The sequence below is a fragment of the Stigmatopora argus genome, chromosome 2, assembly GCF_051989625.1.
Source record: "Stigmatopora argus isolate UIUO_Sarg chromosome 2, RoL_Sarg_1.0, whole genome shotgun sequence".
Lineage (NCBI taxonomy): Eukaryota > Metazoa > Chordata > Actinopteri > Syngnathiformes > Syngnathidae > Stigmatopora > Stigmatopora argus.
Window position 1 is genome coordinate 7,007,816 of NC_135388.1, and position 23,244 is coordinate 7,031,059.

At 45.0% G+C, this 23,244-nt stretch overlaps 5 protein-coding genes across 7 annotated transcripts; 3 read left to right on the forward strand and 2 right to left on the reverse strand.

Annotated features, from left to right (window-relative positions):
• Window positions 1-906: 906 nt before the first annotated feature.
• Window positions 907-7,972, forward strand: anxa2b (annexin A2b). The gene is made up of 13 exons (XM_077587387.1): window positions 907-1,038; window positions 3,146-3,211; window positions 3,283-3,376; window positions 4,644-4,738; window positions 4,797-4,910; window positions 5,056-5,146; window positions 5,219-5,298; window positions 6,156-6,215; window positions 6,291-6,384; window positions 6,457-6,552; window positions 6,631-6,689; window positions 6,754-6,876; window positions 7,747-7,972. The coding sequence occupies exons 2-13, from the start codon at window positions 3,161-3,163 to the stop codon at window positions 7,804-7,806; spliced, it is 1,017 nt and encodes a 338-aa protein (XP_077443513.1). The 5' UTR covers window positions 907-1,038; window positions 3,146-3,160; the 3' UTR covers window positions 7,807-7,972.
• A 752-nt stretch (window positions 7,973-8,724) lies between these two features.
• Window positions 8,725-9,408, reverse strand: LOC144093000 (forkhead box protein B1-like). The gene has a single exon (XM_077626223.1). The coding sequence runs from the start codon at window positions 9,406-9,408 to the stop codon at window positions 8,725-8,727; it is 684 nt and encodes a 227-aa protein (XP_077482349.1).
• Window positions 9,409-12,693: 3,285 nt separating this feature from the next.
• gpn1 (GPN-loop GTPase 1) lies at window positions 12,694-16,059 on the forward strand. Its single transcript, XM_077595065.1, has 13 exons — window positions 12,694-12,881; window positions 13,429-13,522; window positions 13,582-13,688; window positions 13,799-13,836; window positions 13,908-13,986; window positions 14,054-14,148; window positions 14,216-14,261; window positions 14,324-14,470; window positions 14,558-14,640; window positions 15,171-15,210; window positions 15,285-15,375; window positions 15,505-15,612; window positions 15,773-16,059. The coding sequence occupies exons 1-13, from the start codon at window positions 12,744-12,746 to the stop codon at window positions 15,868-15,870; spliced, it is 1,164 nt and encodes a 387-aa protein (XP_077451191.1). The 5' UTR covers window positions 12,694-12,743; the 3' UTR covers window positions 15,871-16,059.
• Window positions 16,060-16,956: 897 nt separating this feature from the next.
• Window positions 16,957-20,251, forward strand: LOC144066745 (stathmin-4-like). 3 transcript variants are annotated; one of them, XM_077590031.1, is made up of 6 exons: window positions 16,957-17,139; window positions 17,895-17,968; window positions 18,032-18,124; window positions 18,210-18,358; window positions 18,440-18,532; window positions 19,426-20,251. In XM_077590031.1, exons 2-6 carry the CDS (start codon window positions 17,959-17,961, stop codon window positions 19,432-19,434), a joined length of 354 nt encoding a protein of 117 aa, XP_077446157.1. In that variant the 5' UTR covers window positions 16,957-17,139; window positions 17,895-17,958; the 3' UTR covers window positions 19,435-20,251. The 3 variants fall into 3 exon arrangements, with proteins under 3 accessions (XP_077446157.1, XP_077446176.1, XP_077446168.1); XM_077590050.1 differs by having other exon boundaries at window positions 16,961-17,139; window positions 18,443-18,532; XM_077590042.1 differs by having other exon boundaries at window positions 17,139-17,273.
• A 501-nt stretch (window positions 20,252-20,752) lies between these two features.
• On the reverse strand, window positions 20,753-23,216 carry il17a/f1 (interleukin 17a/f1). The gene is made up of 3 exons (XM_077593293.1): window positions 22,415-23,216; window positions 21,115-21,302; window positions 20,753-21,043 (listed from the first exon to the last, which is right to left on the reverse strand). The coding sequence occupies exons 1-3, from the start codon at window positions 22,445-22,447 to the stop codon at window positions 20,803-20,805; spliced, it is 462 nt and encodes a 153-aa protein (XP_077449419.1). The 5' UTR covers window positions 22,448-23,216; the 3' UTR covers window positions 20,753-20,802.
• Window positions 23,217-23,244: the final 28 nt, after the last annotated feature.

Genomic DNA, 23,244 nt, shown 5'->3' on the forward strand with positions numbered 1-23,244 from the left:
AGGTGTACTTTATATGTAAATTCACTCATTTATTCCACGGTCCTCACACAACTACCAACTGAACCCTTTAAAATTGCTCAATGCGTCCCAATTTTGTATAAAAGATGTGAGGAAGAGGAAACACAAATGATTTATTAATGTCTTAAAATGAGTGTGTGTGGGTGTGTGGGCGTGTGCAAACACATGATGAGGAAATGCATTTACTTTTGGGGGGGATTTCATAACTTAATCTTTTTCGTATCTCAAGTCACTCATTTGCATATAAAAAAATTGTAATCTGAAATTTTCGTACCTAGAGGCATTCGTAATAGAGGTATGACTGTATATAGACGTTTAAACCTGGACAGCTTCTAGCTGTTTCGATATACAGGGTGTCCATAAAGTCTACTGCTTCAAACATTTATTTGAAAAAATTACAATTAATTAGATATTTTATTCAGATTTGTTATTTTGTATTCAATGTTTATTAAAGTTTTTTTTATCACGCTGCATTTGTGTGTTTCAGGGATCCTGTTTGTGAAACAGGTGATTTTGAATGAACCCCTACAAAATGGTTACCCCTCAAGAGAAGGCGCAATGTGTCTCATGCTTTATTGAAACAAAATCGGATAGGCAGACGAATTCAAGTATGGAAGAGATCCACCATCACGTCAATTCGTGATTTTTATAGACAATAATAGACAGGGACAGTGTTAGATAAAAGAAGGAGTGGGTGCCCAAGAACATCTAATGAAAACATCGATCGTGTAAAGATCTTCTCGGTCGCCCATTCCTTCCTTTATCTAACACTGTCCGTCTCCAAAAAATTCTTGAGCCATGCGGAATTTGAAATAGCATTTTTATTGACAAGATGACAATCAGGTGACAGGCGTGTGTGTGTGTGTGTGTGTGTGTGTGTGTGTGTGTGCGTGCCTGTGTGTGGTTGGTGGGCAGGGCAGGACAGGACAAGGTGCAGAAATGCACAAGAGCGCCATTGGTACTTAAAGGGGACCACAAGTCAACGCTCCTTCCCAGAAGCTTGAGCACAAACACGGCAAGGTAAGAAATTTCTTTTTGTGTCCTCAACTTCATTGGAACAGGCTGACGTTTCACAGTTAAAGACTTTCTCGCGTCACATTAGCGTCCAAAGATTGGACCGGGTTGAATCTTGGGCAGGTGGGGCCCGATGGACGGCATTTCCTCCTTTTCTGACAGCTTTGCGTCAAGATATATCCGAAACTCCAATTTATTTGACGGGCACAGTTCACCGCATTCATTTTCCGTACCGCTTATCCTCAAAAATGGTCGCCGGGGGGCTTGAGCCTATCCCTATCCTGATTTGATTGCCAGCCAATCGCAGCCCAAATTGCTTGCGTCACATGAAAATCAACAAGATGCGATTGCGAAATAAAAACACAAAGAAAATGACCGATAAATGTCACAGTCAGAAACAAAAATAAATTCAAACAGGAAAATTGTTTCAGTCACCCCTCCCATTCCAAATGGATTGGACATCTCGCAGTGTCAATGACAGCCAATGAGAGCCTTACCAGCGCTTTAAAAATTTCACGTGAGTTATCCGTATTTGCTGCGCGCATGACATAGTCTTGACATATTTTTTTATATTGGTTCTAGCGTCGCAAAGTGCTAAACGTTTCCCCCCCTTGTCAACCCTGTGTTGAACTTTGAATCCATACGTGATTTTTCTGAGGAAATGCGGCTCTTTTACGGCGAAGGATATCTGCCGTCTTATCGACCGGCACACCCGAATGTTGAATGCGATACGCCTACTACAAACACAGAATCCTGGCAATGGTTGACTCTTAAGCAGACGATGTGCAGTTGACAAGCGGAGGTGTGGAGGATGGCTGCTCGAAAATGGGACTCTGACACATTCCTTTGCACAGCCACACCTCCAACGCACTTTAATACACGGCGTGGAAAAGCTAATTTCACGATAATCGACCACTAGGGAGTCTAGCCTGTAGTTGTTTAGGGGGTTTAGATTGAACATTTTTCTGTCTTTCTCAGGGAATTGACATTTTTCCTCTAGAGCACAAAGTGGCGGCCCGGGGGCCAAATCTGGCCCGCCGCATCATTTTGTGTGGCCCGGGAAAGTAAATCATGAGTGCCGACTTTCTGTTTTGGGATCAAACTAAAATGAAGAGTATAGATGTATATTAAATTTCCTGATTTTCCCCCTTTTAAATCAATAATTGTAATTTTTTAATCCATTTTTTCTGTGTTTTTAGTTCAAAAATCATTTTGTAAAATCTATAAATATATTTAAAAAAAACTAAAATAAACATTGTTTTATATCTTTATAAAAAAAAGTGAATATTCAGGGATTTTAATCCAGTTCTTTTAATCCATTTATTAAAAAAAGAAGTAAATATTGTATCTAAAATGGTCCGGCACACGTGAAATCAAGTTGACGTTAAAGCGGCCCGTGGACCAACCCGAGTCTGACACCCCAGAATTCGCCAAACAATCTTGAGACGCTTGACTTTTATTGGCTAAAGTAGTAGTGACATTTAAAAGTGTCTGAGAACAGCCATTTCTGGGAATTATTGTCTTATATTGACATTCTTCTCTACTATTGCAATTCACAATTTTTACCTCATTAACCCATTTATGCATGAATTATGAATTTTTAACCTTTACAAGGCACTCATCGAATTCATTGGTTTCAGTTGGAAACACCCAAATAAATTCAACGTCTATCGTCTATTTTTAACACTTTTGAGTTCATGAATTTAGCTATTATTAGTACTTATTTAGAATTGCAGGATTTTTTTTTTAAATTAAAGAATGATTCATAATTTTGTACCATAAAATGATCATAACAGCTAATTGCTTTAACTCTGCCCTTGGCTCGCAACAATTTCAGGGTAACACCCATAGTTAACTTGGATAGAGTTTAGCAACCATGTAACCCTCATAAGGAATTGAAGATGAGTAAATCACTGCTAAAATTGTTTTTTTTAACAAATAAAAATGTTGCTCACTAAAGGATTAAAGTTCCTAAGGGTCAACTTGTGCAAATCTGTCCATCATACTCACCATTGTCCCCAAAAGGGTTAAAGAAGCCCCCCTTTTACCGGGATGGACACAATAGATACGATTAGCGAGTTTCCGCGCCAACTTCATTGCATTTCCCCCTCAGGCCAGAATCAACAAGATGGCGCTGGTGTCGGAGTTCCTGAGTCACTTAACGTTGGCGCACGGCGAGGTGAATCGCACGACGAGACGGTTCGGTAAGCGCCCGTCTGAACCTTGCCGTAAATCATGTGTCGCCCGCAGGAGGCCGAGCCCACGTATCCCACCGTGACGGCCGTCCGAGACTTTGACCCGATCAGAGACGCCGCGCGACTGGATGCCGCCTTCAGAACCAAAGGTGGTTATTAATGTTGTAATATTACGAGAATGAAGGTGTACATAGTAAGTTGTAATATTATGAGATTACATTTGTTATATTACATATCTCGATGTTGTTTTACGAGAAAAAAGTCGTAATGTTACGAAATAGTGAGAAAAAAAATCATATCGTATCATTCTTTTTGGAATATTACAAGTTTAAGCGTATTACCGTATTTATTCGAGTATAATGCGCAAAATTTTGTACCAAAAAACTGAAGCAAAGTTCGGGTGCGCGTTATACATGAATCTCAGTGAAGCACACGGTGATGTCAAACCTGTCTTTTTCACACTTAGAAAAAAGAACTCAAGAAGAATGGAATCAATTGTTTGGTCAATCTGATGATGATGAATCAGACTTAGAAAATTTTTAAAAATTATGATGATGAACTAGACTTTAAGGATTTCAAATTGTAAATTCCATTTGAGAATTGTGTTCATACCGGTAGTTTGTTTTACCAGGTTTCCGTACCATATATTACCATAAATGTTTTGCCATGGCGACGTGTTCAGCATTTGCCAGTTACCAGTACCAGTGCAATCCTTGGTGTGAGATGAGAAAAAGTGTTTTTTTTTACCAATTTTTAGTCACAAATTATGGGTGCGTGTTATACTCGAATAAATATGGTATGTATCTTTATCTAACGTAAAGCAAAAGATTTTGCGGGCTTGCACCTTTTGACGACGTATGGTCTGTGTCAACAAACAACAGCGCTTACATTCAGTCAGACCGGCCTTTGTCCAAAAAAGCCAGAAACGTTTGTGTACACCAGGGGTGTCAGACTCGGGTTGGTTCGCGGGCCGCGTTAACGTCAACTCGATTTCATGTGGGCCGGACCATTTTGGATATAATATTTAGATTATTTTTTTTATAAATGGATTAAAAGAACTAGATTAAAAGCCCTGAATATTCAGTTTTTTTATAGATCTAAAACAATGTTTATTTTAGCTTTTTTTTAATATATTTTTAGATTTTACAAAATGATTTTTGAACCAAAAACTGAAAAAAATGATTAACAAAATTACAATTATTGATATAAAAGGGGGGAAATCAGGAAATGTAATATACATCTATACTCTTCATTTTAATTTCATCCTAAAACAGAAAGTCTGCCCTCATGATTTACTTTCCCGGGCCACACAAAATGATGTGGCGGGCCAGATTTGGCCCCCAGGCCGCCACTTTCACACGTGGCCTACGCCAAAAGCGGTTCAACTTTTTTTGACGTTGACCTTTTGCTTTGGAGGAGTGGACGAGCAAAGCGTCATCGACATTCTGACGCGGAGGTCCATCGACCAGCGGCAAGAGATCGCCTTCGAGTACGAACGCCTGACCAAGAAGGTGAGCCGCCGCCGACCACCCACGAGGCCGCTGTCTGATGCCCTCACGTGTGTTTCAGGAGCTGCAGACGGCCCTGAAGGGGGCGCTGTCGGGATCTTTGGAAGCGCTGATGCTGGGGTTGCTGAAGAGCCCCGCCCACTACAGCGCCATGGAGCTCAAAGCCGCCGTCAAGGTGCGACCGCATTGACAACGCTAACGGTCCAGAGTAGGATACAGTTTATTAAAAAAAACTGAGCGTTTGAAAATGTCTTCTCTTCGTCGACTGCTTTTTACTAACGTTCCCGACTCTGACTTTTGGCGTCTACTTTCCCGCTCAGGGTCTGGGAACAGACGAGGAGACGCTGATCGAGATGGTCTGCTCCCGAAACCACCGAGAAATGAGCGACATCCAAAAGGTTTACCGAGAACGTGAGTAGTCCCCCATTTTTCCTGCTCACGCCTTCACTGGCTTTGCCATCTCACCTGTCTGTTTGTCTTCAGTGTTTAAAAAGGACCTGGAGAAAGACATCGCCGGAGACACTTCGGGAGATTTCGCAAAGCTGCTGCTCGCTCTCATCCAGGTGACTCTCATGCCCGCCAACTCCCGCTTAAAGTCCTTACTTAACACACTAATTCATACGTGAACCTTGTCAAAGAGTACCGTATAAGTCGCACCAGCCCAAAAATGCATAATTAAGAAGGAAAAAAAACATATATAAGTCGCACTGGAGTATAAGTCGCATTTTGGGGGGGAAATTTATTTGACAAAATCCTGCACCAAAAACATACATGTCATCTTGAAAGGCAATTTAAAATTAAAATAAAATAGAGAACAACAAGCTGAATAAGTGTACGGTACGCTAACGTTACATGACAGACATTCCTGATAATGTCAGTAACGACGTAACATATTAAGACTTATTCATATAACTCTAGCATAAAGAACATGCTAACAAGTTGACCAACCAATCAGTTTCACTCCAAATCACTTAATCCAATGAAATCTTCATCGTCGGTGTCACTTTTAAACCACCATCCCAACTCGGGAGGTCGATAATTTCACACATAAGTCGCAGCAGAGTATAAGTCGCACCCCTGGCCAAACTACAAAAAAAAATGCGACTTGTAACCCGAAAAATACGGTACTCAAAAATCCATGATCAATGTTCACACATCCATAAGTGTTAAAATTGTGCAATACAAATCATCATCTACTTGGTTAAAAGCGATTGTATGGAAAAGTGAGGATTCCGTGAGATGTATGACTCAAAACAGTAGTTGGGACTCGTGGACTTTATCGCGTGGCGAGTCGGAATACAAAATTGAAAATGGGTCAGAGGAAGTAAGTCCCAAAGAAAATGATTTCGTGGAGATTTGACGATAAGCAATTTTTTCACGAAACAGCCGCCGTTAACCGGTGACCGCTTGTCGTACTCAGACCGAACGAGACCGACCTTCCAACGTGGTGGACTACGAGAAGATTGATCATGACGCCAGAGTGGGTTCGCTCGCATCCTTTTGCCCGTGCGTCCATAAGTCACGAAGCAGCGTCGCGCTCCTTTTCTGACACCAGAGCCTCTACGAAGCCGGCGTCCAGCGCAAAGGGACCGACGTGGACGTATGGATCTCCATCCTGACGCAACGGAGCGTCCCCCACCTGCAGAGAGGTGAACTGCGCCCACTCGGTCGGTCGGTCGGTCGCTTCCTCGCCACTCACCGCGCCCGTGTTTGCTTGCTAGTTTTTGAGCGCTACAAGAGCTACAGTCCGTACGACATGAAGGAGAGCATCCAGAAGGAAGTCAAAGGTGACCTGGAAAAATCTTTCCTGACTCTGGGTAATCCGACTCCGCCCTTCCACCTCGTTGGCGTGGAGCATGCCGTCGTTGACGCATTTTTTTACACTTGGGGGGCAGTGGAATGTTTGGAAAACAAGCAGGCGTACTTCGCCGATAGACTCAACGAGGCTATGAAGGTAAGCCACGGGATCGTTGATTTCTGGCTGGACGCCGAATGATCTCTTTCTTAATGACCTTCAGGGCAAAAGCGCCAAGGAGAAAGTCCTGACTCGCATCGTGGTGTCTCGATGCGAAGTGGACCTGATGAAGATCAGACGAGAGTTCAAGAAGCGACACGGGCGCTCGCTCTACCGCGCCTTCAGTGTGAGTACTCCAATCATCGGGATCCTCCCAAATGATGTCATCGCTATTGACTCTTATTAAGAAATAAGGCTTCGGGAGCCAAAACATTGGTATCCCTTGAAGTGGGTCTCATATTGAAATGTGTATTTTGCCCGTTTCTAGTCATGACTCCGTGAGTCTCAAACTTCTTAGTAGAGCTCTGTCCTGTTGCTAGACTTGCAATATTGTGGTTATCTTCTATTTGCCGGTTCATAACATTCATACATAACTGTATGAAGTAGAGGAAAATCCCATCCCAATATCAGCTAACAGACAGAAGATCGATTTGGAGGATAAGTGTCCTCTTACCTTATCAAATTGTAGGGTGCCCGATATTCTGTCTGTCAACCAACACCGAGGATTTCCCGGCCAATGCACCAAATGCTGAAGGAAGAGCGCTCTGTCTTCCTTCTCAGGTTTGATTAATTTCGGATGTGGAAGATGTTGCTTGTCCAAATACAGGCTGGAGGCGATGAACTGTGACTTTGAAGCTTTTATGACAGAATATTCCGGGCACAGGTGAACCACGGGCAAGGCTGTCGTCCACAAATCCGCAGAGACAGACGACTTATATTCACCTTTATTCTCTCAAGAGACCGAAACTGAACAGGGATGGGATTTTCCTCTACTTCATACAGTGAGCTATTTGTGATGAACTGGCAAATAGAAGACAACGACAATATTGCAAGTCTTCAAGGACACAGTATACTATATATACAAACAGAGCTCTTCTGGCAAAATACACATTTCAATATGAGACCCACTTCAACGTGCAACAATACAGTTTAAGCGTGAAGGACAAGCAAAATCAAACAAAGCGTAACATTGGTTGGTTTTCTGGCTTTGTTTCAGGAGCACACCAAAGGCGACTACCAGAAGGCTTTGCTCAGTTTGTGCAGAGGAGACGACTGAGCTCGCAGCCCGCTACGTGACACGCCCCTTGTCCATCCAGTGAGTCAAAGACAGGTTTCTGTTGCACCATGTGACCGCAAAGGGGCGCTAGCCATGTCTTGAAAGAACATTTACTTCTATTCGTATGGCATAAACTAATGAACCACAATTAAAAGATACCCAGTTACTTTTTGTCGGCCTTTACGTGAAGATGGGAGGGACAACTACACTTTTTGTAGTTTTTCTTAGACGATTGAAGTAGAGAAAACAAGCAAAACGACAGATGTGATAGCAACTATTTCTAATTAGAGCACAAAAATACTGTTTTCAATATCATGTAAATTGTGTGAATTAGCAACCTAATGTTTCAACATAGTATACTTAAAAAATGACGAGTTCTAAAAAAAGACAACTTTGTTACAGTAACGAGCGTTAAAGTGATTACATTCCGTCTGTCCATGCACGTGTGTTATGTTTTGTTGTCATGCCCTTTTTATCATGACATCAAAGCAAAAAATTAGAGAGATTTAAAAGTTATTTAAGTCCGTTGATTTATTGAACAATATACTGACTTTCCATTTGACACCAAGAAATGATTGGAAGGAACAAATGACCTCTTCTCAGCAACATTTTCGAACAACTCTTTTAACTCATGATTGTACAAGTTTATTTTAACAACAAATTGTAGACTTAAACAATAACATTTCACCTCCATATGAGTTAGCCATGATCGTAAATGTTTGCAATGATTCATCAATGAGAACATCTTTTTTTTTTACACATTTTTTAGCTATGCTAACAAAAGCACAAAATGTCACCGTCATGCACGAAACTTTTGAGCGCGCACACTTTGCAACAAAAGTTAAATTAGAAGTTGAATTATAAAAATGGGTGTTCTTGGCGGGCTCCGTAACATAGCTGAAAAGCGACAAAATGAATTTACGAGGTTTGTTTGCTTTCAGACGCCCACAGAGAAGGCGGCGCCGCCGCCGCGCCCGACAGGAAAAGCGCCAGTGGGTGCAGTGGGCCGGCAGGGAGCGGACCGGGGGTGGCTTTGATGGGCACGGGGATGGCGGGGAGCGACGCCTGAGTCGGAAGGACAAGATTTCCGCCCATGTGCAGGGAATCCGACCAGTGGGGGGCGCGCGAGTGCGACCGGCGTCGGTCGGGGGCCACCAGGTCATCGACGGCGAAGGGGTGCCGAGCAACCTTGAACCTCTTGCGGCGTCTCAGGAAACTCCCGTTGCGAAACATGTCGCCGCAGAGGGGGTGCAGGGCCCACATGGCGCCCTTGCCCGGCCGCTCGGGCCCACGTGGGATCTTGACGAAGCAGTCGTTGAAGGACAGGTTGTGGCGTAGTGAGTTCTGCCAGCGCCGAGCACCCTGTCGGTAGAACGGGAAGTTGTCCGAGATGAAGCGGTAGATGGCGCTCAGGGGGAGCATCTTGTCCGGGCTGCTCTGGATGGCCATGGCCGTCAGGCTGACGTAGGAGTACGGGGGCTTGCGGCAGCCTGGACCGCCCCGAGAGGGATAGGGCACGATGCCCGACGAGGGAGCGCCCGCTGGGACTCCCCGAGGAGTGGCGAGGTGCGCCGAGCGCGCGGAGTGGCGCGCGGGGGCCATAAAGTTGGCCAAGGTGAAGGGAGGGGGCCCGGCGGGGTAGCGCGCTCATTGGTCGCGTTTTCTTTGTAGGCTTCCCGAGGGGCGGGGCAAAGCCGGTGGGAGGAGTTGACATCAAAGACACCTTGTTTATGCACGCGCACGTTCGGTAGAACTTGGTCATATTTAAAAATTCTGAGAGCTGTCTGTCTCTCATCCCCAACTTTATAGTCTTACAAGTCCATCTAAAAAATGGGATATTCAGGAAGTGCCCCACGTTCATTCAGAAATATGATATTCACGGACGGAAATATTTCAAGCCTTTGTTTCTTGTCAATGACGGTGGCTTACATGCCGGGAAAAAATGTGTGTTCCTAATTATTGGAAAATAGGGATGATTAGGCTCTGATCAGGATCTGAAGTGTGCCTGCCGACAGCTTCGTTTAACATAAATGACCTGTCAGAGTTGCTTCTTAAGTTGTTCCTTTGATATTGAAAAGATAATAGACTTGCGCATCTCTGCTTCGCCAGTCCCACCTGCTTGTTTAGAACCAAAAGACAATTGTTGCGCTATTAAAAAGAATTCTCTTTTGAAAAATGGGTGTTTAACAAATAAAAGATTGAGTTTACACACTTAGAGAAGGTGAAGAAATTTGTCTATTAGGATCCGACAGTCGTTTCTGGCCACCATAAAAAAAAATCAACTCTCTACGTTGCACGGTTTGGACAAATGTAGCGAGAGAATCTTAACATACACACACACAAACCCATAAATCACACTGCATAAGGATTATAGATGATTCGCGTTTCAGCTGCCCTCCCTCCGAACTCAATGCCGAGTGAGGTCTTTTGTTTCTGTCGCAAAGGCTTTTCAAAGAAATTAAGTGATTTTTTTCGATGCGGGTTTTTCTGGTCGGAAAGCTGAAAGTTTCTACTCAAATCTTGGTGAGCGAAGGGAAAGCCTGGTTATCGGTACGTGTGTTAGGCGCGCAAAGGAAAAGTTGGCACGCTAATGCAGAAAGTTTAGTCATTGGCCATGAATATTGATGCGCGGGTTGAAAAAAACAGCACGAGGGGACCGACAATAATTCTGCTCCGCGCACGTTAATCCCATCGACAGCTTTCGGCACACACGTTTGTTTGAGTGGGATTTGCAGACGCCGTCTCGCGCCTCGGGAAGAAGAAGACGACGCTCCAAAACAACCTTGTTTTTGAGCGCCTGCTGTCTTTCACTTTTGTGAAATTTGAACTCCGCTACGATGTTGGCACTTTTAGTGCTGGCGAAGCTCCCTTTGTTCCGTTTCCAGTCCGGTGGCTAATGAACTTCACCTGACACAAGGATTTTCCATCATGTTAAACAATTTCACGTCCGGGTCGCTTCTCAAATGGGTATAAATGAGCAGGGCGCTAATGGATGCCGACTAATTAGCATAACGACCTCTGGGGTAATGTCAATTGAGTAGAAGTTATCTTCTCATTTGCCGACGGCGACCATCCGCTCTCTCCGTTTTTCAAACTATAGCCGACCCGAACCAATCAGAGGTCGCGTATCATCCTCAACGAGAAGGACCTACAAGTGAATGGTGGTAAAATATATAACGTGGCACATTTTCTTGCGGTCGGTATTCATCGGTTTCTTTCCGAGCCCCTCGTTGCTTCCCACATTGACGGTAAATGGTTCGGACTCAAGTGACAATGTAAGCAGTTGACACACGAAGGCCGCACAAGGTCGACAAAGAAAGGGTGAGCGTGAGTGCACGCGTGTCACCCTGTCACATCACTTGCCAAAGTTAATTTCGTAGCTAATGAGTGCGGCGGCTCTCCCATAGTTGAAGGGGAACAAAGACTCATTAGAGAATCTGATCATCGCTCGTGTCTTAATTGAGCCGCAGAAACGCCGCATCAGGAAGACCGACCCGGGCGGCGCTCTGCTGACGAGCAGCCGGAGCGACATAAATCTCGGGTGGCGCAGTTTTAATTGAGTGGCGGCGTGTGGAATTACCTGGCATCCAGGCGGATTAGGATAGCGGGTGGATAATAAGATCGCTCGGCAGGCGAACGTGGCACGAGCCAGAAAATCCTTGCATTGTCTTTTGGATTCTCTGGGAAGCACGACTTCCGATCGATACACACGCAGGGTTTGATTCCGTGACAGACCCCATCGGGGGACCTAATTTTTTGTAATGAAAGACTGTCACAAAATGACCAATAAGTGATATCCTTCCTATTACAAGACTTAGGTACAACTTGCCTTATCTATGTACGTATGCATATACGTACCTATGTACCGTATGTATGTACTCAATGTATGAATTGATGTATACCTTACCATATATGTATATAGACAGATTTAATTGCAAAGGTTCAGGATGCAGTCACCTGTTTTCCTGGGCAAAAGCCTACATATGAGCTATTTGGCTGGCTTCATTTAGGTCACAAATGTCAAAGTGGCGGCTCGGGGGCCAAATCTGGCCCGCCGCATCATTTTGTGTGGCCCGGGAAAGTAAATCATGAGTGCTGACTTTCTGTTTTAGGATCAAATTAAAATGAAAAGTATAGATGTATATTAAATTTCCTGATTTTCTCCCTTTTAAATCAATAATTGTAATTTTTTTTAATCAATTTTTTCTGTGTTTTTAGTTCAAAAATCATTTTGTAAAATCTAAAAATATATATAAAAAGCTAAAATAAGCATTGTTTGAGATCTATAAAAAACTGAATATTAAGGGCTTTTAATCCAGTTATAAAAAAAATCTAAATATTATATCTAAAATGTTCCGGCCCACATGAAATCGAGTTGACGTTAACGCGGCCCGCGAACCAACCTGAGTCTGACACCCCTGATTTAGGTCATAAAAAGCAAAAATAAAACATAAACTCCAAGGGCAAAACACTCGGGAAATTAGCTAATTATTCATTTTTAAAATATATTTACTTTAAACGTTTTTAATGATGTATTTGATTTGATTTTGGATTTATTTATATGCCTTTGCTTTGTTTGCTTTGCTTATTACCCAGGGTCTAAAAAGTAGTACTTGCATACTTCAATATAATATATATTTTTCAACTTGCAGTATGAATCATACCTATGTTGGTTATAACCCAACGCTTTTGACATAGTTCTGGTGGAGTATTTAGGCGGCGAAAATCACTCGCCTTAAATTGCCTTCAATAGTGTCCACTAGGATTTAGAGGTCCACTGCTTCAAGATGGCCGCGAGCACGAACGCTACCGACTAACTTTTCGCCTTCTAAGAGGGCCGCCAGCTGCGCATGCGCATGGAGAAGTTTTCAAACGCGCAGGCGCAGCAGCAGCTTTCGACACAGAAGCCGGAACTTGTACTTGACACACGCCGAAGGATGGCGGAGGCAGGCGAAGTCGTCGCCGAGGAAATGGAGGCAAAAATTGAGGAGAAGGAGGAGACAGGTGACGGCCAGAAAGCTGTTTGTTTACTCGTACTCGGCATGGCTGGATCCGGAAAGACCACCTTTGTTCAGGTAAAAGAAAAACACGGCTCGCGTTAGCACGCTCGTGCTAGCTAACACAAGAAGCGTCAAACTATGGCTTTGTCTCATTTCTTGAAATACAATCGCGTAGCTTCTCACCCCAGCAGAACTTCCATGGTGGCGCAATTAAAGATATATTTTAGAAGCCTTAAGAGAGAAGCTCAAACAAAGTATTTTTCTCCGCCTGCATTCTATGAGAATGACCACAGGAGGGAGCCACCATTGTATGGCGACCGAAAAACGATGGTCCTGAAAACATACGACTTAATGAATCGGATACGATTTGATACTCAAAAAGATTACTATATATTGAATATCGATTATTATATCGTGCATTGGAGTGGGACATCACTACGCGGTATAGCCGAGAGTCTGTGCTAGCTAATCTACGGTTAGCATATTGTACTGTACTAACTAACAGATGTTCAAATTTTGGAAAGCGATTGTCGTTGTGGTTCATTTTTTTGTGAGAAAATAGCCACAATACTCGATAAACTACGAGGCAATTTCTTAATGTATTTTTGTCGTTTTTGCACAGAGATTGACGGCTCACCTTCACACTCTCGGACAACCCCCGTACCTCATCAACTTGGACCCCGCCGTGCACGACATCCCCTTCCCCGCAAACATCGGTAAGGATCGCCGCCTCGTCCGGACCGTGCCTGAGCTGAGCAACGTCCCTTTCTGGCAGACGTCCGGGACACGGTCAACTACAAAGAAGTAATGAAACAGTACGGCTTGGGACCCAACGGCGCCATCGTCACTTCGCTCAACCTATTCGCCACTCGTTTCGATCAGGTGGCCGCATTTTGTGCCAAGTTTCCTCTTTTGCGTGTCGGGAATATTCGCTCAGACATTAGTTCAATTGCAAACACTGCTATTATTCACAGCCAAATTTTGTGTTGCAGGTGATGCGATTCCTGGAAAAAAAGCAGCACGATCACAGGTCGGCATTTTGACGCTCCACTCAAGTATTCAAGTGAAAATAGTCTCAGAATACTCGCCCTCCGTCCCCAGATATGTCCTCATCGACACGCCAGGTCAGATCGAAGTGTTCACGTGGTCGGCGTCTGGCAGCATCATCACGGAAGCCCTAGTCAGTTGCCGCCACGCTTGCCCGCCCGCGCTCGAGCGACACGCTAACGCGTGCTTCTACTCGCCAGGCGTCGTCCTTCCCCTGCGTGGCGATCTACGTGGTGGACACGCCTCGCAGCGTCAATCCCGTCACTTTCATGTCCAACATGCTGTACGCCTGCAGGTAGGCGGACGCAAGCGCGCCCTCCGCCCCGGCTTTTTTTCCCCAGCTTGCCCGCTTTTCCTTTCAGTATTCTCTACAAGACCAAACTGCCCTTCATCTTGGTGATGAATAAAGTGAGGCCGCACCCCCTTCCGCCTTTCTGGCACGTTTGCGGACCCGCCGTCTCTCGTTACAGACGGACATCATCGAGGAAAGCTTCGCCGTGGAGTGGATGAACGACTTTGAAGCTTTCCAGGACGCCCTGAATCACGAGCAGTCCTACGTCAGCAACCTGACTCGATCCATGAGTCTGGTCCTGGACGAGTTTTACTCCGACCTGAGGGCGAGTCTCGTTTAGCCGTTTCCGCCCCCGCCGAATCCGTCGTTGGTGCCGTTGAGAACGTAGCTTAACTTTGCCACGCTGTTTCAGGTGGTGGGCGTGTCTTCGGTGACGGGTCGCGGAATGGACGACCTGCTGGTCAAGTTACAGGACGCTGCAGAAGAGTACCAAAGGTGAGAATGGTTTCCTGTGATTGCTCCAATTCTTCGGGGGACTTTCCACGACAATGCACTCTTAACCGAACAAATGCATTTAGATTAACTTGGATTAATATATACAGACACACTCAAACATACGTTTAATGTAACTTTACACAAAACTGAATTCTAATTTTGTTTTATTTATTTTTTTACCTTTGTTCTGGCCGGGTTAGTTGTTTGCCACGCCTCCACCCTCACGTTAGCTATCGATGGACTGTTTGCTGTTGTATTCCCTTCAAAATATTCAGAAAATGATGCACACAAATGTCCTCACAATAGGATAACACACGACCACTTGCCAACGAGAAGTACTAGTCTTGAATTAACGATCGCTCCGCCAACGGGAGCTAACAGGCTAGGGCGAAAACAGGAAATGCAACAGCCTACCCACATATTGATTGTGGGTAATGAAGTTTTATTCTGAGAAGGGGTGCCATTGCCTATGGGCGTTGTGTGCACGAGATGCGGCATGTCCATCCGACACGTGCGCTTTTGCTCCTCAGGGATTATCAACCTGAATACCAACGACTACGCCGGCAACTGGTGAGTGTCCGCGGTCGCCGTGACCCGCCCCAGCCGGCGTCTTCGGAGTCGACAGTTTTCCCGCCGTCTTTCAGGCGGAGGCAGAAAGTCGAAAGCGGCGAGAGCAGCTGGAGCGGCTGAGCAACGATCTCGGCGCCGTCCGCGTCACGCCACCTTCTGTCGCGGGTGAGCAAAGAAAGCATTTCTTTCGGAAGCGACGCCCTAAATGTAGTCGGCTCGTTTTAAGGCGCCACGACGGGAATTTCGCCATTCGGGCCATCTGGTGAACAACTTTTTGCTTTTGGTCATATGCAGAAAAAGTTGAGGAGGGCGGGCCCAGCAATCTCATCATGACCCGGGGCACCATAAACACCGACGAGGAAAACGACGACGAGGATGACACGGACGACGTGGACCACCAAAGTAAGTTGCAACGGGCGTGGCCTCCATAGCGATGTCAGTGGTCGTCTGTTTATTTTTTTTCCATTCTAAAATTAGAAGCTTTTAAAGTAGCACTTGGCTTGAACCGACCACTCAAGGAAAGACACACCAAAGGTGTTTCCCACTTTGCGTTTGTTTCCAGAAACGGAGGAGAGCAAGGAGAAGACCGCCTTTGGAAATTTCCTCCGCGAGCGTCGTCAAGTGGTCCAGGTCCGAAACCGCAAGACTGACTTGCCGTAACTTGTTTGACGTTGACAGGCAAAAGGCCATTTTCCCCCTCAGCTTTCTTTTCTTAGTTTTTTGTTGTTAGCCTCCGCGATTGGATTTCTTTTTTTACGGGCGTGTGCCTCGTTGCAGCACAGGACAGGAAACCAATCCAAAGAAGCACCCATTGTTGTGAAAATAAAGGAATTGTCAGGATTACCCAAACTATTTGCGCTGCACCTTCTCAGAAGCTCTTTTTGACAGCTACGTCGGCCGGTACCCTGCCTCCCTCCCCCTCAGAATCTACAGATTGTGACACCGGGCTCCAGGATGATGGATTACAAAAGACCTGTGGAAAAACTGCTCATGGTAATGTTTCTAAATGCCAGTTCCGTGTTTCTGCTGGTTTGCCAGATTAGCAAATAGCATCTCCATGTAAGTATTTTCTTCTTAGTAAAGCCATAAGAATGTTTTCCAAATGTTGTCACTTTGTTCGAGAAGTGTTCAAAGAAGAATAATGCACAATAAAAATGCATAATAAATAAACAGATCTGGAAAACTATTTAAAGATAATGAAACTGAAATTATCACTCATTTAGTGGGCCAAAGGTCATTTGACTTGTCCATCAACATGTCTCAAAATTTATGACCGCGAACCTCAATGTTTTGGTTCGTATTTGAAATTCCTTTTTTTCTTTTTAAATGAACTTTTTCTTTCTTAAACTGTCATTGTTATCGTTAATTAAACACACTTTAACAGATTGTGAGATAGAACCGTCTCCATTGCGGGTATGTTGTCACTGGAGATTGAAATGGGGGTTTTCATTCATAAATAGAGACAATTTTCAGAAACAAATTAGAATTATTTTTTTATCTCACTAGTGCACATTAATACTAGTTTATTTTGCGAAAACAAGAAGTAGCTTATTGCATTTAAAAAAAACTGGCCCTTTTTCTAATTAATGTATTTTTGGGGGGGGTTAAATTATTTTTGAAAACTCGTGAATGTAGTAAGCTTCCGTACCGTACTCATTAAACCCAAAATAAAGTAAAATTAAAAAAAAAGAACGCAAGCCGTCAATGCTGTTGAAACGGATTGTGTGGGGGGGCACTTTTTATTCTCCTGGCAACAGCAGATTTCGGCGCCGGATGACATCATTTGGCTGCGCTGAGCAACGCCCACCTGACCGACGACGACCAATCACAGCTCTTGTAAATGATGTCATGGCGCGACTGCAGCGGAGGCGACGTCATCCTCCTCTTCTACACGAAGCACGACATCCCACGTAACTAGCTGCCCGTCGGGTAAGTGAGCGAGCCTCTCTTTTGTTTTCTTCTTTATTTCTTTCCAGTTTTTCTTCTTCCCTCATTCCCCCTTTTCTTCCTTTGACTGATCATTTCCTCGCTTTCACACGTGTCGGCAATTTCATGACACTCCGGTAAGATCTCGTATCAGACGTGACTTGAAATCGTGAAAAAAAACTCGTGCAAATTTATTAAAGTACTTTTCGGGAATGAAAAACAAAAGTTGAGTAACTCATGTGTCGGAGAGCAAATTCAGAAAAGTACGTCGTTGGAGCGTCGATAGTACAAAGGTAGAATGGGGGTCAAGAATTTTACATAGCAGCCAATCAAATTGCTTGAAACATCCCCGATGCGGTCATCTCTTAGATATATACAGCGTTTTGTTCTAAAAGAAGCGTTCGATTCTCCATAAAATCAAAATTGAAACCGAATGTGTTCAATTTTGATATCATATCAGCATATTTATAGTCCCTCCGATCCAACAGCATTGTCAAAGACTTTATAAAATCCTAGTCTGAAGACCTGATGGAGTATTGTCGTAAAATTAATTTCCATGCCACCCTAGTTTACATCCAGGGGCGGAGCTTCGGGAGCGTGCTAAGGGCTTTAAGGGGCCCCGGTTGGCGGGTGTAAAGGGGTACGGTTGGGCGAGGGGGATCTACAAAAAACAGACATGGACTGATCTAATATAATGTAAGTGTTAAAATATGTCTTCCAGCATCCATTTTAAGGGTCCAATTATTATTTTTTCACAGGTCTCCACTAACTTAGATTCATCGGACGTACTCTACTTCTACTTTAAGTCCCGGCAGGACCACAATGTCGGCAGGTGAGTTTGCCCCGTCCGTCGATTGGTCACTGGGATGCGCGTGTTGATATCTTTTCCTTTCAGCCCTAAGAGAAAAGCTGCAAAAACTCCCCCTAGTGTCTCTCCTGTGCTCCTGCATCGTCGGAAGAGACACCGACGCTGGCGCCGAGAAGGAAGGTTAGTTCGGAGGTCGAGGGGATGCCGATTTGTGACTCGGGAGAGACCTTTTATGTATTTATTTTTGCGGTCTGTCCCTCCGCAGGCACGGTGGACCTGAAGCTGGGCGCCATCCCCCACATGGAGGCCCTGGAGCATCCTGGTGGCCTGGCCTTCCGGGTGGTCTTGGATCCGCCTGGCTTTGACGGAGGTCCCGCTCGAGACGCGGCGGAATCCGCCCGCCGGCCGATTGGGGTACGTTCTGCCTTTACCCATCAAATTATGGCTGGGATGCTTGGAACCGCCCCTTGACCGCATGTCTCGTTTCGCTATCAGCAGGCGGAGCTTCCGGAACTTTTGGAAACGAGGGAAGAGCAGCCCCCCGTGGTCGACGAGCGGATGGACAAAGACGCCTGGAACTTAACGGAGGTTCGTTTCATTTTTTTTTTGCTTCCTTTGTCACTGATGTAGACACTGTAGAAAGTTTGAGGTTAGGTTAAAAAGTCTAGGCGAGGCGAAGGTTACCGTATTTTCTCGCATATAAGCCGCATTTGTCGGACAAATTTTTTTATGACTGAATCGAGGGTATGGCCTATATGTGTATAAAAGGACGGTACTCGGTCGTTTGGTCGCCGGTCTTTTGGTCGCCCGGAAGGTTATTGATAATTACCATTTAAATCGTTGCTCAAATTTCCTAAATACAAACTGTGAATTACTATTTAGTCATACATAATGCCCTAGTAATTATTAGGCTAAAGAAAAGCTCCAAATTTCCCGGACTTTTATTGTTTTTTGTTGGAGAACTTGTTAGGACCCTGACTGACGTAGCTTCTTAAAGGGACAACGTATGTACATACAAACTCTTATACACTCACACGTCGGCTCAGTGAAACTGCTCAGGGCCATTGTTGGCTTTTATTGATGCGTAGACCGTGTTGTTTTACCTTGTTTTGTCGCCGGTCTTTTGGTCGCCCCGTTGTTTGGGTCCGGGCGACCAAAAGACCGCGACCAAACGACCGCACACGATAAAAGGACGACATGCACAAAACTGCAAGGTGACAAAGACAAAAGACGCAAGACAATGTGGTCATTTATTTCAAAATAGAGAAAAGATAAACAGATAAAACGCTAAACAATGTATTTTGCCGTCCATCTATGAAGGAAATTCAAGAAAAAAAGCTTAGGTTGCATAAAATATACGTGAGAAATTGTAAAATTCAACAATTTTAAGGCTGCGGCTTATATGCAGGTAAATACGGTAAATTTTAGACAGAGAGCCAAAATAGTCCGAACGCATGGCTGATGCGTGTTTGATCTGGCAGGTTTCCTGATGGGTGGGCCCCGCCTTCGTTGGAAGCCGCTCGGGGAGAGTATCCAAAAGGGGGGCCGGCAAGGGTTAGCCGGCTTTATCCGTGACGGACGGTGAGGACGTCGCCGCAATGTTCTGTTGAAGAATGACGCCTCTCTTTGGACCCGTTTCACATTCGTAGAGAACAATTAGGTCTTCGGACTGACTTTTCGATAACGGTGGCCCACATTGTGCAGCTCTGGGATCATTTTCAGGCCTCGCGAGTAAGACGACTCAGTGTGTTAGAGCAGCAAATGTGTCTTCCTCCAAGTGGTGTCCCGTTCGAGATACTCATTATCGGTATTGGCGCCCCGCACAACTATTTTTGGAGTGTCGGTTTTGGTCACAAGATTGGATCTGATCCAGTCCCATGGTACTTTTTGGCTGTTGTGAATCAATACCACTGATTTCTACCTACAAATATGTCCACTGAGTGAGACTTCTGTTGTGTCAAAGCTAATGATCGTAGAAGAGAATCTTGTACTATTTGTAAACAGAGAATTACTTTTATTATTTTAGCATTATTTTTGCTGGTATAAAAATGTAGGTATCGGGAAAAGATTTTGAAAGAAATTGGGAGTAAGAAAATCTGCATCGGGGGCATCCCGAGTTCCAATTAGGTTTTTCCAGCCCTTCTATTATATTTGAACCGTTTTGCCAGAGTTACAACTTTGGAAATTTTAACGAATCTAGCCTTAGTTGCCCCAAAATCAGACGCTTTGTGAATAGAGCACGCGATTGTTTTTGTTTGACGGCTTCAAAGATGGCCGTTTTGCATTTTCAATAAAAAGAAAAAGTGCCATTTTTCTGCTGAAGGTGTCGACTTGAATTTCCAGGCGCCAAAACAGAAATATTCGCTTCTATGATAATACCAAATGTCAGAAAACTATTTAGTTTTTCTCTATTTTTTTGTCGCCATTGGAAACAAATTGGGACAAAATGAGCTTTTTAAACATACCATTTGGGAATGGCTTTTGTACAACAAAAATCAACCTCTGATGAAAATAAGCCAGCTCTCTCATCTTTTAAAGCGTGGAACTGCCAAACACGTTTTTGTAAGTGCTTTGCAATGACATAATCATCAGTAAATCTGGTTATTAGATCTATTTTTTATTTATTTATTAGGAAATGGGTGAGGAAATGTCCAAAATTCATGTGACCATTATACCTATTGTGTATTTATTTATTTATCTAGAAATCGGACGTTTTTTTTGTGCGACCTTCTTGCACAAAGGTCATCCCAAGCGACCATCCCCCAACAAACCGACCCTTTGGAAATGAAAAGACGGCTCGTCGGCATCACACAATAAAAACACTTTATTGAACACGTTACACGGGAGACGAGAGCAGCTTATCCTCGCGACGGTCGGACTGCGTCTCGGACACACGTGCAGCCCACCGCTACTAGGCGGGGTTCCAGGCGGTAGCGCCGGCGTCCCCCCGGCGACTCCACGCGGCGTAGCAGCGTCACCTGGTGCAAGATGGGCCGGGATCGGAGCCCGGCGTCCTCGCCGCCGTGGTGGTCCAAGCAGCCCACCAAGACGCAGCGGGCCTCCGACACTGGCGGAAAGATGGCCGCGTCCTGCCACCTGCTGAATGACGCCATGTACGGACGTGTTACAAGCGTGCCCGCTGTGTGTATGTGTGTGGATGCTGTTCCTACTCGTAGGTCCAGGGTGAGATGGAGCGGTTTTGCAGTTGCTGGACAGTCTGGGACGGATACAAGAGTCCGGGGTCCAATTCCAGGGTCACCGTTTCCAACGCCGACTTCACAGCAGCTCCGGTTTGGTTGTCCGCTTTCAAGATGGCCGCGCTTGCCGACATCATCATCATCGTTATCGCCCACGCCACCTGGAGCCATCAGAATCAGACCGCTCGTCGTTATCGTCTTGAGCGTCTCGATAATACATAGTTGTGGTCGTTAAAGATCATTGCCGCTGATTTTGGCTATCAAACCCGAGGACCTGCAACCTAGCAATGTAGAGGTGCTATCTCAATCTTGTATTCAAGAGTAAACGAGGTGTGGAACAGAAGGATAAAAAGGAGGGAAGATAGGTTAGATAAGGGCGTGCAAGGTAGATGCTAAAATAATGCCAGCAATGTAAGATGGAGAAGCCAGTTTTAGTAAAATCACCTGTGAGTATATTCATATACTATCACCATTCTATGATTTGCTACCTGATTGCTAATGTACGTAGTCATACTTACCCGTGTGTGTTATTCAAACAGAAAATGAAACCGTGAGGGTTCGAGGGGGAGCTACCGACGCATGGCGGTTCCTCAAACCACTCGAGTCACTGCCGACTTGCCTTCAGAATAAGGACGAAGAAACACTACTACTCACGAGTCGCAACCAGGGTCCTCCACCACGACCCGATTGGACTCGCGGCAAGACCTCGTCAACCCAGGTAAGGAAAGAATCCCTTTCCGCCAACTCGACAGTTGAACAGATTATCAAGGGTTTTTTTGTGGCTTTATATAATATGTACGTATATATATTTCCCCATACCGTAGTCATTCTGTCAGAGATTACAGACCTGACGGAATCAGTCCCTTCATAGTCTTACTTTACCCAACTGAAAGCTGTCATGAGCTCAAATAATAACCACTGGAAAAAGTCGTTTGACAACAATTTGCCATTCGAAATAGTTGAACGATAGCATAACAGATGGATTAAATAGTGGAAACCCCTTCATTCTTCTTTGTATTCCAAAAGAATCAATCCAAGTCTGTCTTGACCCCCAAAAGATATTCGATAACAAATATTAATGATTCAAAGTAGGCGTCTCAAAGGACTTGACAAAGACTTAATAAACATTCTAAAGCACGTCCCGGGGGAAACGAGAAGAAACCTTAAGACACCTCAGATCACAGCCACTAAATTAAACTGCAAGGCGACGGACAAACAAACCAACCGCAATCCCACGGTGACCAATCGTTGAGGCTCTGAGGCCGATACTCACCGTTGAGACGACGCAGCAGGTCGAAGGAAACATTCTGGCCGAGGTTCAGGAGGTACGCCGAAGATAAGAGTCGCACCCTCGCGGGGGCCTTTATCCCCGTCGGGCCATGTCGTGGCCGCCTTGGCCTGACCTGAAAGATTCTAGGTCAAGATCTGCCTTTGATCTGTCTCATCGTACTTTGGGATGAAAGGACGGCGGGGGACTTTTCGCGGTTCGCGGCTCACTTCCAGTCAAAGGTTTTTTTTCTCTCGCTTGGGGGCCTTCCTTTTTCTGATGTGTGCAGGCTAGAAAATTCCACGGGCGAGTATTAAGGGGACGGTCGGTGAAGGGGTCGAACGTGTTCTGCAACCAGTAAAGTAGCGGCTCGACGCTCGGCGCAGGAAGTCATGAGCGTCAGCGAGCTTGACCTGGTTTCGCCTGACCCGCTTAATGGCGCGTCACCATTTCTGCTTTGTTCCGCCCACGTCGCCGTGCGACAACTGAAGTGCCATTTGTTCCATTTCGGTGTGTTTTTGATCTTTTGGCTTGTGACACGTTCGTCTGCCATTTTCGATCGGCGGAACGCTTTACGATCTGTAGTACGCCGATCGTGAGCCGTGGGTGGATCGTGCAAAGCGTCCGGAAATCGCACGAAATTTCCTTCACAGATTCCCCAATGTTGTCGTTTTGTAAAATTCCGAACCTGGGATTGAACCCTCGATCACAGAACTATGAGCCACACACGATTACCACTGTACCGCCCATGATATCCAATATGTAGAATAAAAATGAAAAATGTAACTACTCTAGTGAACCCGACAGTAATTCTGCCTGTATTGTACGTGATTACT